This window comes from Dioscorea cayenensis, chromosome 10 (genome assembly GCF_009730915.1).
Source record: "Dioscorea cayenensis subsp. rotundata cultivar TDr96_F1 chromosome 10, TDr96_F1_v2_PseudoChromosome.rev07_lg8_w22 25.fasta, whole genome shotgun sequence".
Lineage (NCBI taxonomy): Eukaryota > Viridiplantae > Streptophyta > Magnoliopsida > Dioscoreales > Dioscoreaceae > Dioscorea > Dioscorea cayenensis.
The window spans coordinates 1460632-1478570 of NC_052480.1; the positions used below are offsets into that span (position 1 = coordinate 1460632).

General features: G+C 32.0%; 1 protein-coding gene across 1 annotated transcript; it reads right to left on the minus strand.

The window, feature by feature from the left end:
• Window positions 1-418: 418 nt before the first annotated feature.
• LOC120270927 (protein NRT1/ PTR FAMILY 5.10-like) lies at window positions 419-5894 on the minus strand. Its single transcript, XM_039278006.1, has 4 exons — window positions 5752-5894; window positions 5447-5664; window positions 1336-1811; window positions 419-1243 (listed from the first exon to the last, which is right to left on the minus strand). The coding sequence occupies exons 1-4, from the start codon at window positions 5870-5872 to the stop codon at window positions 469-471; spliced, it is 1590 nt and encodes a 529-aa protein (XP_039133940.1). The 5' UTR covers window positions 5873-5894; the 3' UTR covers window positions 419-468.
• Between the last annotated feature and the right edge of the window lie 12045 nt (window positions 5895-17939).

A 17939-nucleotide genomic window follows, 5' to 3' on the forward strand; every position in this document is an offset into this window, starting at 1 on the left:
TACAATGTGGGCCGATTATGGGTTTCCAGTCACGCTTGCAAAATCATTGGCCCAGTGTGTGTTTGTGAGTTCAGTTCCGGACCAGGAATGGTTGAAACTTGCCTAGTTGGCACCTTTGGATCTCATATCAATTACTCTTTAATTAATTAAAATTCTAAATTATAACTCCATGATGCATTTGCTTCATTGCTTTCTTCTATGGAATGTAAGTTCACATGTATTTTATTAGTACTAGTATTTATATATCAATAAATAAATAAATAATAAAAAAAAGGGGCAAGGAAATGTTTGGGTCCTTATAGGGCTTAAGTAGATCGTCGCTCTTACAATTGAATTAAATATCTAAGAAATATGTATTTAATACAAATAACAAAGCAACAACATACAGCAAAAGATTGTGGTTTATATTATAAGATAGTTTGATAAAGTGGATAAACCACAATTGCATTAAAAAAAAAAAAAAGGATATTATAGCATAGTAGACCACCCTTTCTTCCTGTATGCATAGGCTTGTGCAAAATATATGTAGATAAGTAACCCTAAAGCATTTAGTGCAGCAAGCAACCAGAAGAAGTAATCAAGATGACCATGGTTTAGATTGTCAGGAAACCAGCTCTCACCTTGTGCAGCACTGACCTTATCTATCAGAGAAACAATGAATCCGCTTATGAAGCTTCCCACACCAAAGATGCTCAAATATAGAGCAAGTCCAAGGCTCCTCAGTGCATCTGGCATCTGATCATAAAAGAATTCTTGCAAACCAATCATTGCGAACACATCTGATAAACCATAGAGAACATATTGGGGCATCAACCACAATAAATTCATTGGAATTGGTATGTGAGGCGAATCAATGAGCCCGTATTCTCGAGCTGTTTTTATCCTCTTCATCTCTACCAGTGCAGCGACTGCCATCTCTGTGGTTGAGATTGCGATGCCAATGCCGATTCTTTGGAGCATTGTGATGCCTGATTGCAACCCTGTGAGTTTCCGAACTGCAGGAACAAGGGTGTGATCATATATGGGGATGAAAGCAACAATTGAGACGGTACCAATGCTTTGCAGTGAGGCTGAGGGTATTATGAAGCTGCTGCCAATCCTTCTGTCTAGAGTGCTGGCTTGTTTTGTGAAGAATGTCATTGATTGTGCAAAAACAATAGCATATATTAAGCATGCAGTCCATATTGAAAACAATCGAAGAACGCCTTTAGCTTCTCTTGCTTCTCCTTCCTTCTCTTCCGTCCTGCATATGTATATGTTTATATGACTTATATCATTATGCAATAAGATATGGTTTAGGAAATGGTATGTTGAATAAAAGAGGAGGAAACTTACTGTGAAGCCTTGACAGTTGATGCTTGCCAACATGCTTTGCCAATTCTAATGAATGGGCTTGTCTCTTCGACAATGCAGTATCGATAAGTTCTGGAACCTGATAAGAAAACAACGAGAGCAAGAACCATGGCCAAGCAGGGGATACCAAATCCAAATCCCCAGCTGACACTATCTTGCACATAGTTGAGCACAGTGGTAAATAGCATGCCAAAATTCATCCCAAAGTGCCACCAATTGAAGAAGGAGCTTCTTGACTTGGATTCGAAAGGATCATTCTGATCAAATTGATCAGCTCCAAACGCTTGAGTGCAGGGCTTGTGTCCACCGTGTGCAAAAGCCACCAGATATAAAGAGACAAAGAAGGCGATGACTTGGAGTTGACTGGGAGGACAACTAGAAAGATCAATGGCATTGTCACATTTTTGAGTGAGTATGGAAGGCAGCAATGAGGATGAGAATGTCAACATGCCCAGACCCTGGTTATAAACATTTAAGGCCAGCCTTTTCTTAGTTTCTGTTTCACATGTTAGTCGAATTGGTTTTTCTGCTTTTCTCTCTCTTCCGTGTTGGTCTCTCTACTCAGAAATGCTTCCAAGTAGTTCTTCTACTCTTGAAAATAGTTCTACTTAGTCTCTTCAATTCTAAAATAGGTCAATTATTGGCTGTATTTTTTCAAGAGTAGAGGGACTAAATGGGAAGATATTAAGGATAGAGGGACTAAATTGTGTTATTTTCAAGAGTAGAGGACTATTTGAAAGCATTTCTGTGTAGTGGGACCAAAAAAAAAAGAGAGAAAAGCCGAGGGACTAATTCAGGTATTAAACCTATTAGATTATAATGTGTTTTGAGAGAATAAGGTCCAACAATTAAGATAAAATGATCCTCCTTTTACACGTCACCTTTATCAATCTAGACTTCATTGCTTGGTTTTAAAGTCCAAGTGAATAATTAAGGTTTAGACCTACTGAATGCTATGAAGTGGGAGTCATTGTTTGTTTTGACAAGTGATGTTCCAAACATGTCTTACTTTAAGGCCAACTTTAAGGCCTTGGATGAAGTGTAGCAAGGGTTCATAAAGTAAAAGGGAGGGAAGGGAAAGGAAGGGAAGGGATCAACCCATACCATGTATGGGGCAAAGTAAAGTAAATGAAGGTTTTGAAGGTAAGAGAACGTAATGTTACACACTGTTATTACCAAAATACCCTTTTGAGTTTCAAATGTTCTATTATGATAAATAATGGATCAATAAATAAATTTTATTCATTAATCTCAATTAAATATGGCTAGAAAATAATTAATTAACATAAAAAAGTCTATAAATATTTTCAAATCTTTTATACAATCCCATACATATTTGTAAATATAAATAAAAGGATATTTCTTTCGTCCAATAAAATTATAACTAAAGATTCAGGTGGATCTCCGGTGATGAGAGAAGGAGATAAGGCTTAATGGTATGGTTTTTTTTATTTGCATTCACTCCCAAAATAAAAGGATTTTATTAGTTATTACAAATTTATTGAAAGGGCATTTTCATCTATAAAATTATCAACCCTTCCCAACCCTCCAATTTGGAGGGTTGAGAAATTGGGTGTTTTCAACCCCCCAAAACCCTCCAAACCCCTCTCAACCTTTGTCCCCAAGCAAAGCCTAAGGGTTCGGTCCCTTACACATGGTCACTATACCGGCCGTGACATTTACCATAGTATCACTTCATTGAACAATATTCAAAGTTTTGGGGTTTGTTTGAATTGATTTATATATATATATATATATTTATATTTATTTAAAAATTTTGTATAAATATATTTTTAAAAAAATGCTTTTCGGAGTAAACTAAGTATTTTTTTTTATATTTTATGTTTGGATAAGCTAATATTAAAATATTTTTATATTTTTATATGTGTGAAATTATTTAGATGTGGATTTTAAAAAACTTTTAGAGGTGCCAAATTATTAAAATAAACATTAATTGAGTTACTGTCTTATTATTGCTATTGATAATGACAACATTAATGATAATAATAATAATTTAATATATTATGATAATAATTATAATTATTATAATAATAATAATAATAATAATAATAATTATTATTATTATTATTATTGGGTGAAAATTGGGAAAACAAAAACTATAAAAATATAGTTATTCCTCTATTTGATAAAGATAACTTGTAATTTAACAAGTACTAAATAGTTTTTTTTCAAAAATACCACATGGCTAGCGTGAACTTATATTTGTAGAAAAACTAATACATATATATTTTTTTAAGTCTAAAAGTATTTTTTTTATTAGTTAAGTCTTTCGCACTTTTTAAAAGCCAATCCAAACCATCCATTAATCTCAACCACTCATGTGGCACATTGCTCCATGTCCACCGAATCTCAAAATCAATTCCCAAGTCCCAACTCTTAAGCGAAAACTTGTCAGGCAAATTCAAAATATAAGATGGATATCATATCAGAATATTGATCAAAACTTATTTTGATAAAATTTATCTAAGAAAAAAATCCTTTATATAACAGTGTGTAACTGCTAACAAGTCATCGTAAATAAATTTCGTATTAGCTCACGGATCCCAACAAAATAATATTATTTGTTTGTAAAATAATTGGTTTATTTTTCAAAACCTTTCATCACCAGTTTTCTAAAAATCATGACAAATGAGTACAGAAGTGCACCAGTTATAGTGATTTGATTGACTCTAAGGATAAGTCCCCCGCTATGCAATTATGGAGAAGAGAACGAAAGAAGTATTTCTTACAAAAAAGTCTCACAGTAACCTAAAAAATAAATTATAATATGAGAGATTTAAATTCGAAACTTCTCAATCACAACCATAAATAGTTACTAGTGGGCTAGCCCACGGTTTCTACTTTTTTTTTATCTTTTAACTTCATAATTTTTTTTTTCTCTCTAACGTCAAAAATATACCACATCTATTATGGATTTGTGTAGATTTTAATCTATGGACATACCGGTGACCTTTGGATCGACATTTAATGATCCCAAAACTTTCTAGTCCCCATTGGAAAACAAAATACCTGACCCTGCTCAACCCTTTCTTTCTCTCTCGGGCACTTCCCCTCACGCTATTTTATTTATTTATTTTTTTATCATACGAGAGTGTTCTAAGACTTTTCTTTAAAGTATTTTTAATGATTATACTATCAAAAAGTTTGATTTTCACACCACATTATCAATCTATTAAATTTTTTACCCATTATACTATTCATCATAATATTTATATTTATACCATAATATGAGTCCCACAATTATTTTTGGCATCTTTTTAATTATATACATTATACACTATGCATTTCATTTGCATTTCTTAATTTTACAAACATATAACTTTGATATAAATATTAAATAGTATTAATTAAAAAATAAATAATATATTTAACAAATTATAATAAAAAAATACGTATTTAAAATATTTTATAAAAATATAAGAATTATAACAAAGTAATATATTATTTTTTAAATATTATTTAATTTTTGGGTGATTACAAAATTGAAAAACAATAGGGCTCTTAAAGAAAAATTAAATAAAATAAAATAAATAAATAAATGTAGGATTTATCAATTAACTGTTTGACGGACACTGAAAGCTGAGAGCCCAACAAACCCATCTAATGCATGTAAAATCAATTGAAACTTGAAAGTTCATTGAGCGCTTCAAAAAAGTCATTAAAGTTGCTTTCATATATATATATATATATATCTGATTGAGGGGTACCTTAGTTTTTTTCAGACTATTTTTAGAATTGATTTTTCTTGTAAATATAGATTTTAGAGGTGTAAAGTGTAAACCAGTAAGTGCAAAAACAAAAACAAAAAAACAAAAAAACAAAAAAACAAAACAATTATTTTTAATTAAAAAAATAGACTCAAAAATCAATGATCCGAATTATTATAGTCCTAAGTCAGTTTCCCTTCTAATGCATTGTTGTTCTACTTTTTTTTTTTTGTTCTTTTGATTTTAATTTAATAAAGTTGGTTCTTTCTTTAATAAAATTATGATTTATTTATTTTTATTAAAAAAAATTATTAAAAAATATTTATCATTTAAAAAAAAAATTAATTGAGAATAAAGGAACAAACCAGAATGTAGAGAATGGAGGCGATGATGATGGTGCGGTAGCGTCCCAGATACGAATCAGCGATGAAAGCTCCGAGCAACGGAAGCATCATCGCCATCCCTGACCACATATTCACCGCCGCCGCCGCCGACCCCGTGGGCTGCCGGAGAGGACCGGTGAGATAAGTGATCAGATTAAACCCTATCCCGTAGTACGCGAACCTCTCCGCAATCTCCACGCCTGCTCAGAGATCATCACTCATGGGAAAACCCCTCAAATCTAGGGCAATTGAAGATTAAGGAGTGAGGAATTGGGTAATAGTAGTACCGATAATGAAGAAGGCCGAGATCCACCGTCCCTTGCCAGATCCGGCGGTGATCGGACGGCCGCTGTAGTCCACGACGCCGGCTATCACCGCCGAGCTCTGGATCAGCGCCTCACTCTCCATTCTCTCTCTCTTTCTCTCTCTCTCTCTCAGTCTCTGTGAGTGTTCTTATATGCTTTTCAAGAGGTTTTTATTTGACACCCTGAAAACTAACAAAATTATTTGTAACCTTTTTTTTTATTATTAAATATTACTCTATATAAATTTTTTTATTTTTTTTATTTTTTTGCAAACGTGAACGTCAGCTAAAATAGATGTTTTACTCTTTTATTTAAAAGATATAATTAAATATTAGATATTTTATTAGTTTTGATGAAAAAAAAATCCTTACGTAAATAATAAAAGGATATGTGTGTTTATATATATAATTGATTTTAATGGTGACAATGTTCTTATTATGTTTTTATATAGTACTAAATGATATGTATTAGAAACACATTATATAAATAAAAAAAATTCATAGTAAATTGAGTTAAAATAAAGGGGCAAGTTAAATAAAATTAAATTAATTTATCTACTTTATTAAAATTTTGTTTTGAAAAATCAATGTAATAAATAATTTCATTAATTACAGATGGTATATATATAAGCCAAAGTACCTATGCACATTTCTGTGAGCATTAGATCAATATTCAATGGTTCCTCAATTTTTTTATTTTTATTTTTTTTGCTTTTTTCACCAGGAAAAACTCTTAAGCCTCAACCCAATTGTTTTTTTTTTTACCGAAAAATAAAATATTAAAATAATTTTGAACCCATGCACATTTTCATGGATGTTGGATCAATATCCAGTGGCCTCTGAATTTTTTTTCTTTCTCATTGAAAAAATAAAATAAAATAACACCAACCCTCACCCCACTTCTTTTTTCTCGCTACCAAATTCTCTTACTTTTCTTATCTATGAACGTTGACACTTTACCTTACCTATATATACATATAATTTTTAATAAATATTGATAAAAAAAATGAAAGATCTCATCCATTGAAAGTTTTTTCTTATAATAAATATTACATTTTTTTTTTAATTACATAAATACATAATTTTAAATATAATTACCAAATATAGGTAAAATGGTGAATTTTTCATTTTTTACGTACATTTATATAAAAAATAATAAATAGTTTACTTTTTTTATGTGTAAAAAAACACAAAAAGTCCCAAAAACTCTGTTTTAGTGCTTATCATACAAACTTTGATTAATTATAGCGTTGGTTTTAATTTTCGATTGGTGCAGTAGGGAAGTCACTTTTCTCCAAACTCTCCATATATAACTATATATTAATTTTAATTAACAGTGCTCAAATTCGTCCCATGCTGCCATTTGACACCTTTTAATTATTTTTTTTTTAATTTAATTGAGTGGGTCTCACACCAACCCACCCTCTCAATATATATATATATATAACATTTTATTATATACTTATCTTTTTGTTTATATATATATATATAGACATAAACATGTTTTGGTATATTTTAATGTTTTTTTTAGATATATTGTATTTTTATTTTTATTTTATTTTCATTGTTTTCATCTATATATATGATTTTTTTTTATTTATATTTGTTTTATTTTATTTATCTAATAATATTGGTGTTTATGCTTTTTTTTTAATTTGTATTTTTTGTTAAGTGATTTTTTTTTAAAAAAAAATGATTTGTATTATTAGATGAAGTCCATAGGCCATAGCGCAAGCACTGACATTTATACTAGTATATATAAAATATATTTTATATAAAAATAAATAAATCATAAATTTATTAAAGAGACAAAAAAAAAAATAGAGAAACCTAAAACAGAGCAAACAAAACAAGAACAAACAGGATAACTTCCCATATTTTAGCAGAAGGCAAGTAAAACCAGAGTCAGTTGATGTAAGTCGTCGTCAATCATCCTCAACGGAAAAATCATAAGTTGGACGGCGAGTTACCAAATATTATTATAAAAGCTCAGCTTTTAGCAAGATGGTCCTGCTGCTCTACCAAGTCACACTCATCCATTGCTGATCCATCTCTTCATTTCTCTTCTCCTTCTTCTTCTTCTTCTTCTTCTTCTTGAGCCTCCTTTTCTCTTCTTTCTTTCTCACATGTGTAGACATCTATGAGTAAATTTTTCAGGAGGCTACCAAACTTTGCTTTTTATTCAATTCAATATCCGAATTTTAATTTGAATCAAAAAGGTTACCTAACTTTAATTCTCTTTCACCGGCAGGTCACCCTAACAAATCCGATCGTTCGATGCTGATGTGGATGCTCATTCAACTATTTTAATCCTCATCAGCGTTCCACATCATCATCATTAACATTCCACATAATCTACAGATTCGGAGCGATCGGACGGTCAAGAACTTCACCATGCTCCGTCTACTCCATTGCGTAATCGGCTGGTGGAATTGACTGTCGTCTCTCTTCCGGCGTAGGTCAGCGCCAAGCTCTCATCAAAGAATGATCTTGAAAATCAATTGCAAGCATAACAATGAAAACTAGATGTTCAGATCGGTAAAAAAATCATCAAAGAATGATCCTAAAAAAATCAAGAACAAGAATGTTGAAATTACTTTTGAAAACAGGATTCCCAAAGTTCGGAGAATAAGTTCAATCGGATAAAAAAAGAAAAATAATGCCAAACATCACAATTTATAGGTTTAGAATTTCAACTTTTCATTCATTCATTCAACAATCCATCCCTACAAACTATCGAAGAAAACCTAGCAAACTCTATAAATTACATATTAGAGAATCAAGAACATGAAATCAAGAAAGAAACCCTAGATCTAAGAACTGGTAAACTTGGTTACAGCCTTGATGCCCTCAAACATGGTATTCTTGGCGAGCTCTCCAGGAAGAACAAGACGAACGGAGGTCTTTGTCGCGAGCCAAGCGAGATGCCTCCTGTGCGAGCTTCTCGAAGATATCATTGATGGAGTTCATGATGCCCATACCTTTGCTAGTGGAGATCGGAGGGGAGCCATCGGGGCAGGACGTGAAGAGAAGCGCGACGAGGAAGCTACCTGGGCCGGAGTCAATGGTGAGGTCAAAGAAGTTGAAGAGAAGGCGGAGTGGCTTTGGTTGGATCTAGCAACGGTGAAGCTCGACCGTCCGATCATTGAGATTTAGGGTTTCACATAAGAGGATCTCAGTCGTTGATCTGGAAGTCTTTTATGTGTAATGTTGATGATGATAATGTGGAACGCTGATGAGGATTAAACTAGCTGACTGTGTAAGCTCAGCCGCCACATCAGCATCGAATAATCGGATTTGTTAGTGTTTTGTTAGGATGACCTACCGGTGAAAGAGAATTAAAGCTAGGTAACCTTTTTGATTCAAATTTAAGTTTGGATACCGAATTGAATAAAAAGCAAAGTTTAGTAGCCTCCTGAAAAATTTAACTCAGACATCTATGTTTGAGCACCTCCATCCTCAAAATACAATGTTTATTACTTATTTATTCTGATTACCATGCAACACTATCTGTTATTATTATTTTGGTTTATATTCATACAAATCACTTAACACTGAATTACTCTGGAATAATGTACACCATAAATAAAACAACAGATCAACATCCCAAGATCAAACTTCATCATCATCACATATAAGATAAAAAAACAACTAATAACCATGAAAAGATACATATATATATATATATATCATAAGTAAAAAAATTTCAATATATATATATATATACAATAAGTAAAAGAGCATGATAAAAAGTGTTAATTTTTAAATTTAATCTTACTAATATATTTAGATACATTATTCTCCATCACTATCACTTTGAATGCACAATTTTAATGAATATAGAAAGAAATGTGTTAAATGACAAAAATAAGCTAAAAACAAATGAAAATTTTAATTTCAACTACTTGGTTAAGATAGACACTTACAATGGGACGAAGAAAGTTTTAAACTAACATAATACGATACTTATGCATGTTATGTTAATTGCAAAATAAATAAAGTGGAAGGAAAGGCACATATCATCGATCATAACAACTTAGAGTAAAAACAATTGAATTCAACCACAGAGAACTCCCAATCTACATAGCCCGTGTTCTTTGTGAGTGATTTAAGTTATATAACTAGCTCAACAATTGTTATTAAAATTAATTAAAGAAATATTAAGCTCTCATTATCAGCCTTGCTATGGTTATATTAATTATTTACAGTTCTTTTCAATATATTTATATAAATATAAGGATGGATCCTCTATATTTGAAATCTGGAGGATGTCTCATAGTAGTCTGTTTATATGGTTTTCCTTTAATTCCTAATTCCATTAGGAATTTAGTATTAAAATAAAAAAATAATAATAAGATATTTAAAAAAAAGAATGAAAATGAATAAAAGAGAGAGGGAAAAAGAGGGAGTTTGAAGTTTTTTTTTAAAAAAAAGAATTTAAATTCAGAAGAAGAAGTGATAAGAATTGATTTTTGATCTCACGTGATTGAGGATTTTTAGGGGAACAGATGCTAAAAAAAAGAAGAAAAAAGAACAGAAAAGGAGGAGAAAAGAGAATATATATATTTATATATTTAAAGATATATACGCATATATATATATATTCGTTTGAAATTTAAAAAAAAAATATGTATATATATATGAATAATAATAAAAAAGGGAGGGAAATTCAAAAAAAATAAAATAAAATAAAATAATAATAAATATAAAAAAAAAGGGAGATTATGGATAGGGATGGAAATTTTTGAATTCAAAATTTATAAAAATAAAAATAAAAAAACAAAATCTCTCAGGAGTTGGAGATTCTTCGAGGGTGTTGAGGATTTTTGAGGGAGGCGAAGAAAAGAGAAAGGCTGGGGACGAGAGGAGAGAATTTTTTTAAAAAGACAAGTGAGAAGGGAGAAGGAGAAGAAGAGGCCAAAGAGGTTAGAGGAGGTTGATCTGCAAAGAAACGAAGAGGTACTGCAATTTTTTTTTTATGAATATGATCATGTCTCCATGCCTCTAGATACATGGGCCCCATCTTTAAAATTGATACCTTTTTATCAAATGCATGTCATTCCATGCCCATGATACTTTTCACATGCATTTAAAAGAAAACAATGTAATGGGTCCCACCTATGATTCTCTCATGCAATGTTTAAAAAAAACCCATGCACGTGCATGCATGATGCATCCATGAAACCCGTGAGTGTGAATTTCTTTTCTCTTCTCTCCCTCATGCTTTCTCTCTCAAAATATAAATATATATATATATATAAAATCCTTTTTATGCATTTAAAGAGAAAGATACATGCACGTGCATGAGATGAATTTTCTTTTCCTCTCGTTCGTGCTTTCCCTTTCTCTCCCTTATCTCCGAGAATTCTCTCTTCCTCTCTGCACCTCGATCTTCAATGCGGTCGGTGGCGTTCGCCGGATCAACTTCATGTCGCTCGCCGTCATGGGCCAGAACCTCACTATGAACATCGCCGAGAGAGTCTTCCCAATCTCCATCTACAACCGCACCGCCGCCAAGGCTGACGAGACCATCGCTCGTGACGTTGATGGTGTTTTCCTTCCCCTCTTTGGCCGCCATTACCCGGTGAATCATTACCAGGCTCATGTCCGATGATATGGAGATCTTGCCAGTGAGTTTGAACAAGCGGATCATCCCAGTATTTTCGATTTTTCTTTGAAGACGACACTGTATTCGGACAAAAAGATCAGTTCTGCGTTGAAGCAAATCCAACGGTTGCTGCACTACCATGCTGAGAGGAGAATTTCACTCAACGCCGAGATCCTGTGTGTTTTCGGCATGCTAGAGCACAGGATCTATACGCTCTTAAAGGCTTGTGCAGTTGTGCGAGGGTATTCATCTGTGGAACTAATCGGTTTTATAGGTTGATTGAGAGGGTCAGAGACTTGGGTTTCAAAGTATCAAACTACTTGTTCGTTGTCGCGCTTCAAATGCGTCCCCTGGTTGAGTGCTGCTACTTGGGAAAGGAGGGGTGAATTGGTCGCCGGAGTATGTAGTTTGAGATGCGTCACGCAGCTCGACCTCGAGAAAGTTCTTCGAGAAATATGTGATGAGGTATCAGGATGAGCGTCCTCAAGTCTTTGGACATCTACCGAGTTACACTAGAACAATAGCATTAGAATGAGCGAGAGCTAGCTGGGGACATTGGATTTTCTAAGTGTTCTAGCGTCTTCACTTGACCAAGTAAATATTTTTGAAAGCATTTCATTTCGGAAAGCCATGAGAAGCATGAGATGAAAAACATCCTTTTATATAAGTTCTTCAAAAATTGTGAACTTTCGTTGGAGGATCTTGTGAGCTGGAAATGAAGTCTATAGCAAAAAAAATAAATAAATAAATAAAATGGTGAGAGAATAGAATCAACACGATGATCACGGCATATACGAAAAAGTTTTGGTCCAGATGAGTGTGGAAATTATCAAGATATTTGATTGGAATCTTGTTAGCATCGTTTTCATGTTAAGTATGTTATATTATGGATCTCTGATGCTTGCTCTTGGGCATTTAAGAAAAATGGAGTGGTTCGTTTTTGCTGTGAGCTTTTGGTCATGTGGAGTAGAATATGCAACATTGTGTCGTCACTGACTCAGGTTTGTGAGGCTATGTTTGTGATTAAGTATTTGGTGAGTAGAGAAAATGGAAAAATGAAGGGTGAATTTTAGAGAGAGAAGAAAAGATATGGAAAAAGATGAAGGGTGAATTTAGAGAGAGAAGGAAAAAAATATGGAAAAAAATGGAAGGGTGAGTAGAAAAAGAGAAGGAGAGGAAAAATGAAAGGATGGGTTAAAAAGAGAGAGTAAAAATGAGAAAAAAAGGTAAAGGATGAATTTGAGTGGGGGTATTTTGGTAATTTCATTTTTGCAAGAGCTTCCTATAGATTTTATGAAATTTCTCGTTTATTCCACATGAAGCCTTGGCTTATCTTGAGTAACAGAATTTCTATGAAATTTCTCTCATTCCACCATGTAAGTCTTGGCTTATCTTGGGAGTATCGAGAATTTCTATAAAATTTCTCTCATTCCACCTGGAAAGCTCGAGCTTTTTCTTGGGAGTAACGAGAAATTTTTTTCATGATTTCTCTCATTCCACCTGGAGCCCTTGAGCTTTCTTGGAGATGTAGAATTTTTACATAAATTTCTCGATTCCACCCTGAAGTCTTGACTTCGTCGAGTGTAGAGAAATTTTCTATAAATTTCTCTCATTCCACTCTGAAGCTTTGGCTTTTCTTGGGATGTGAGAATTTTTTTCATGATTTCTCTCATTCCACCCTGAGCCTCGACTTTTCTTGGGAGTAACGAGAATGTTTCAGTGAAATTTCTCTCATTCCACCTGCAAGTCTTGACTTCCTGGGAGTAACGAGAAATTTTTATAGATTTCTCTCATTCCACCTGAAGCCTTGGCTTTTCTTGGGGAATCGAGAAATTTTTCATGAAATTTCTCTCATTCCACTTTCAAGTCTTGACTTCCTAGGGGTAATCGAGAAATTTTTCATAAATTTCTCTCATTCCACCTGAAGTCTCGACTTTCTAGGGAGTGAGGAAATTTTTTTCATAATTTCTCTAATTCCACCTCAAGTCTTGACACTCTTGGGGTAAAAAGAAAGTTTTCATAAAAAAAAAAATCAAACCCTTTCTTCAAGCTCACTTTGAAGTCTTTTGACACTCATGGGAGTAAAAAAAGTGAAATAAAAAAAAATTCCTTGAAGTGATTAAAAAAAATAAAAAAAATGAATGAAAAGTTCACAAAAAAATATCTCTCATCAACACTTATAAAAAGGAGAAAAAGTTGACAAAAGATTTCTTGAAGCTCACTTGGAGGTCTTTTGATACCCGTTGAGGGTGAAAAAGAGATGCAATGAAAAGTACAGAGAATCTTTTCTTGAAATGAAACGAAGAAAAATGAAGATTTCACAGGGAAAAAAATGATGATGGATATGAATGAAAAATTTTCACAAAAAGAAAATGTTTCTTTGTCAACACTTATTAAAAAAAGTTGAGTTAGCAAAGATTTTTCCTAAGCCCATTATGAGGGTCTCTTTCAAAAGAGTTTGAGGTCCATTTTAAAATCAAGTTAAGTTAATGACCTAACCATGTTAAAGGTCACGACTTAAAGAAAAATCAAATGGTCAAGTCTCAAAAGCATTGAAGAGCTAAGACCTAAATGCATCATGTAAACGACAAATGCAACTCTGAAGTTTTAAGGCACCAAGAGGACAAAGACTTGAGGAGTTTCATAAGTCAAGGAGCTGGAGATTTTACAAGCGCAAAGAGCCAAAGTCTTCAGCGATAAAAGAAGCAAAAGTAACCAAGTAGGCAACTCGTAAATGTAGAGTGGTCGTAGCTTGGACTAAGCTACGTTTCAAGACATAAACCCATATAAAAAAAAAAGAAATCGAGGAGAGCTACATCCACAAAGCTAAAAGGATCTTCTGACACACTTTCAGTATAGGAGCTAAGAGTGCCAGCTAAAAAATAAATTTTGAAGAGCATGATAGAAATAGCTCTTTCTAAAAAATCTCTTGTTAAGCTCTCTTAAGAGAATAGCTCTCTTCTTTTGTATTCTTGTCTATGATCATGTATTCGCATGCATCTTTGAAATTAAATTAATAAAAATTACCATGTTTATTCAGTTACTTCTCATTCACACTTGTTTCTTAATCGGAGGTTCCCATGACATTGTCTGGGGTAATTAATATTAGGGGCTTGCCCCTAATAGGAGTCATGAACCCGCAATCATCTGAAATATAAAAAAATTAAATTTTGATTTGTGATCCATGCTTTTCAACCGGTCATACCCTAATTAAAGGCCGGGTGAAAAATAAGGAGCCCACATAGTCATTAGATGATGAGCTAACAACTATCATAAAAATCATTATATAACAATAACTCTAAACATTTATGCAAATAATGTTTTATCCATATATATATATATATATATAACAATAACTCTAAACACTTATGCAAATAATGTTTTATCCACATATATATATATATATATATAAATTTGCAGTTGTAATTTTGTATGGTTGCAACACAATAAACACATAAAACTCAACTTCCCCAGATATGCACATAAATGAAAAGATTAAAGATAAGCAAAAAGCGAGAATTACTCGAATTTGTGAGTTGAATTCTATATAACTTAACTTTTTGAACTAAACCTTTGCAAATACTAAATCCAAAGTCTTTCAGCAATGCTAAATCTCAAAACACCAATTATATTTTGATCTACTAACTTCAGATCTCCTATGCAAAATATCGGTGTGTCGAAAAAACAAATTTCAATGTTAATTTAAATAGAATAAAGGCATAAATGTGTTTAGGTATAAATTTTACAATTATTTACATTATTGATGGAGCTTGTTCAAGCTTTGCAAGACAAAAAAAGGGGGATAATTTATAATATAAAAAAAGGGGGATAAAAAAAACCACACCAGATGAAGAATTAGCTTCCTGATTTGGATTCTTGTGGACCAGTGTTATCAAACTCGGGACCGCCGCTGATTCGAGTGAGTCGATCCGATGACCCGAGTGACTAAAGCAGTCCGGGTCTCTAATTAGAGCAGGGACATGTAATCAACTGGGGTGTGACCCGGTGTGACCCGGTGTGACCCGGCCAAACCCGGTGACCCGGCCGGGTTTCAATGACCCGGGCGGGTTAATGCTTGTTTATAAAATGACATTTTTCATCCTTTAATTTTTGTAACTTTTTGTTATGTATTGGATTGAGTTGGTTTGATTAAATTTGAAATTTTCACTCATGGATTCATATGATATTGTGTTGTGTTTTGTTATGTATGGAATATTTGAATGAGTTTGATATTAGGTTGAGTCTGTTATGTCATGTAGAGCTTGAATTTTTGAAATTTTATTATGTATCGGTTTTAACTTTTTATGCTTGTCATGTATTTTTACTGATTTATTTTTGTCACTTCAAATTATTTGTTTGATAACAAATAATAAATAAATGTTATATATTATTATAGAATTAAAAACTAATTTATAATTTTAAAAATAATATTTAAAATAATTTTATTTACCCGGCATTGACCCGAATGACCCGGCGGTTGAACCAGTTGACCCGAGACCCGAAGCTTAGACCGGGTCGATGTCCGGGCCGGTTTTGATAACATTGTTGTGGACCACTCCAGCTTTTTTATTTGGATTCTTGTCTGCAACTGCCATGGAAAAGGCTATGATTTGGACTACTAAGAGGGTGTCCCATTAGGATATTAGGATTAGGGCTCATGGAATCATTACACTTGTGTTGTGTGGGAGATGAAAAGGATACATTGAAGAGGAGAAAGTAAACATCATTAACTCTGTAGAAAGAAATGTCCCAATAGATTTATATAAAGGTTTTGGAAAAAAATAACTTATATAAACCATTTAGTATTGCCTACAGAAACCTTGGTTGAATGACCCTACACGAATGTTATGAGTTTCTCCTTATTTATAAATTATTTAGGCTTTTTTGAGTCATTGTTCCTAGAATATTAATCATTGTTTGTTGTTTCCCATTTTTGATCTTCTTATGTTCTCTCTCCTCTGTTTATATCGTCTTATGTTTTTTTTTTCTTAAATTTTTAATAAAAGTGGTTTATTTTTTTTATAAAAAAACAAACAATTTCATCATGTGACATAATTATATATGTATTAGTTTTTAAAAAAAGAATGCATATATTATTATTAAAAAAAAATTGTCTAGTTTATGTTACTCTTTAAGGTTGTAGGCGTATTTGGTGTGTGTATATATATATAATCTCTGATAAAATTATTTTTAAAAAGGTTTAATTGTCTACATATCCTTATAATTATCTATTTTGTCTTTTTAGTCTTTCTAATATTTTTAGATATAATTAAGTCATTATATTTGATCAAGTTAAGTCGTTTTAGTCCACAAATATTTTTAAGTACAATTAAGTTTTTGTAATTTACACTTGCCCATTTACATCGCGGAGTAGAATGACCCAACTTGACTAAATATGAGTAGTTAATTGTACTTAAAAATATTACAACGACTGAAAGGACAGAAAATACACAATTACAGGAATTTGTAATTAAACCTTTAAAAAAAACTGAGATTAGTGTTTCAGTGAGGAAGTATAAAAGTTTTTTTTTTCTTTAAATTCGTAAAACAATTTTAGGACAACAATGTAGGTTGGGTGTTCGACTTCTTTCTAGAACATAATGTACGATTTAGGGTAATAAAAGAAAATTCATATTCTCCTCATTTTACTTTATTTTTTATTTTTCAAATATTTAAAATATTGTTATCATCCATTTTTATTTTTATTTGACAAAAATAACAAACACCTCATGTGCTTTTACCCAACAACAAAAGTTTGGGTTACAAATTTACACCAATAACTAGGGAGTCATTACTACCATGGTGTCCAACGGATTTGAACTCAGAATTTAAAATTTTCACACCAATATCTTTCGCAATTTGTACAAATAGTTAAAGTACAGCACAAGCACTTGTGTTGTTCTTTGTTTGATTTTCATTGAACAGATGGAACACAAAATAGTAAATTACGATAATACCTTTTTATTATTCTATATTTATTTTATAATAAAAAACATACAATAATATTTTATGAAATCTTATCAAATTTGACAATGCCCAACAACAATAACAAGTTAAAAAAATTAACATAATTTTAAAAACATTTAATCCACAACAAACAAACTTTCATTAATATTTAAATCCTAAAATATAAATAAATAGATATATAAATAAATAAATAAATAAAATTTTAAATAGATAAATAAACAACTAAATTTTAAAAAGATAAATAAAAAGATAAATAAATAAATAAAACAAAATAAATCATGTTATCACTTCTTAATGAGTATGTAATTTTTAATTTTAAATAGGGACAATTTTGTCATAAGTTGTCAGTATCTTACTACGAAAATTTTTTTACTGCAGTGCGGTACTGAAATTAAGAGATTGTGTTGTACTGAATTGAGTAGTTTGTCTTTGTCTACAAATCGCGTTTCAAAGTCAAAGCAGCATATGATAGAAGTTGTCGTGTCTTTGTCGCCCAAAATCTTGCGTATCAAACGGACCATAATAAACTATAAATCAACGAGAGATCCGATGAAAGCAAGCATCGACCCCATCTATGAGTGAACCAGGTTTCATCA

Excerpts from the sequence above, each read along its gene's own strand:
- LOC120270927 (XM_039278006.1), bottom strand. The coding sequence starts at position 5,872 with ATGGAGAGTGAGGCGCTGATCCAGAGCTCGGCGGTGATAGCCGGCGTC. Across the intron at positions 5,665-5,751 it reads CTCGGCCTTCTTCATTATCG|GCGTGGAGATTGCGGAGAGG; the intron begins GTACTACTATTA and ends ATCTCTGAGCAG. Across the intron at positions 1,812-5,446 it reads CCTCCATTCTCTACATTCTG|GGTCTGGGCATGTTGACATT; the intron begins GTTTGTTCCTTT and ends GTTTATAACCAG.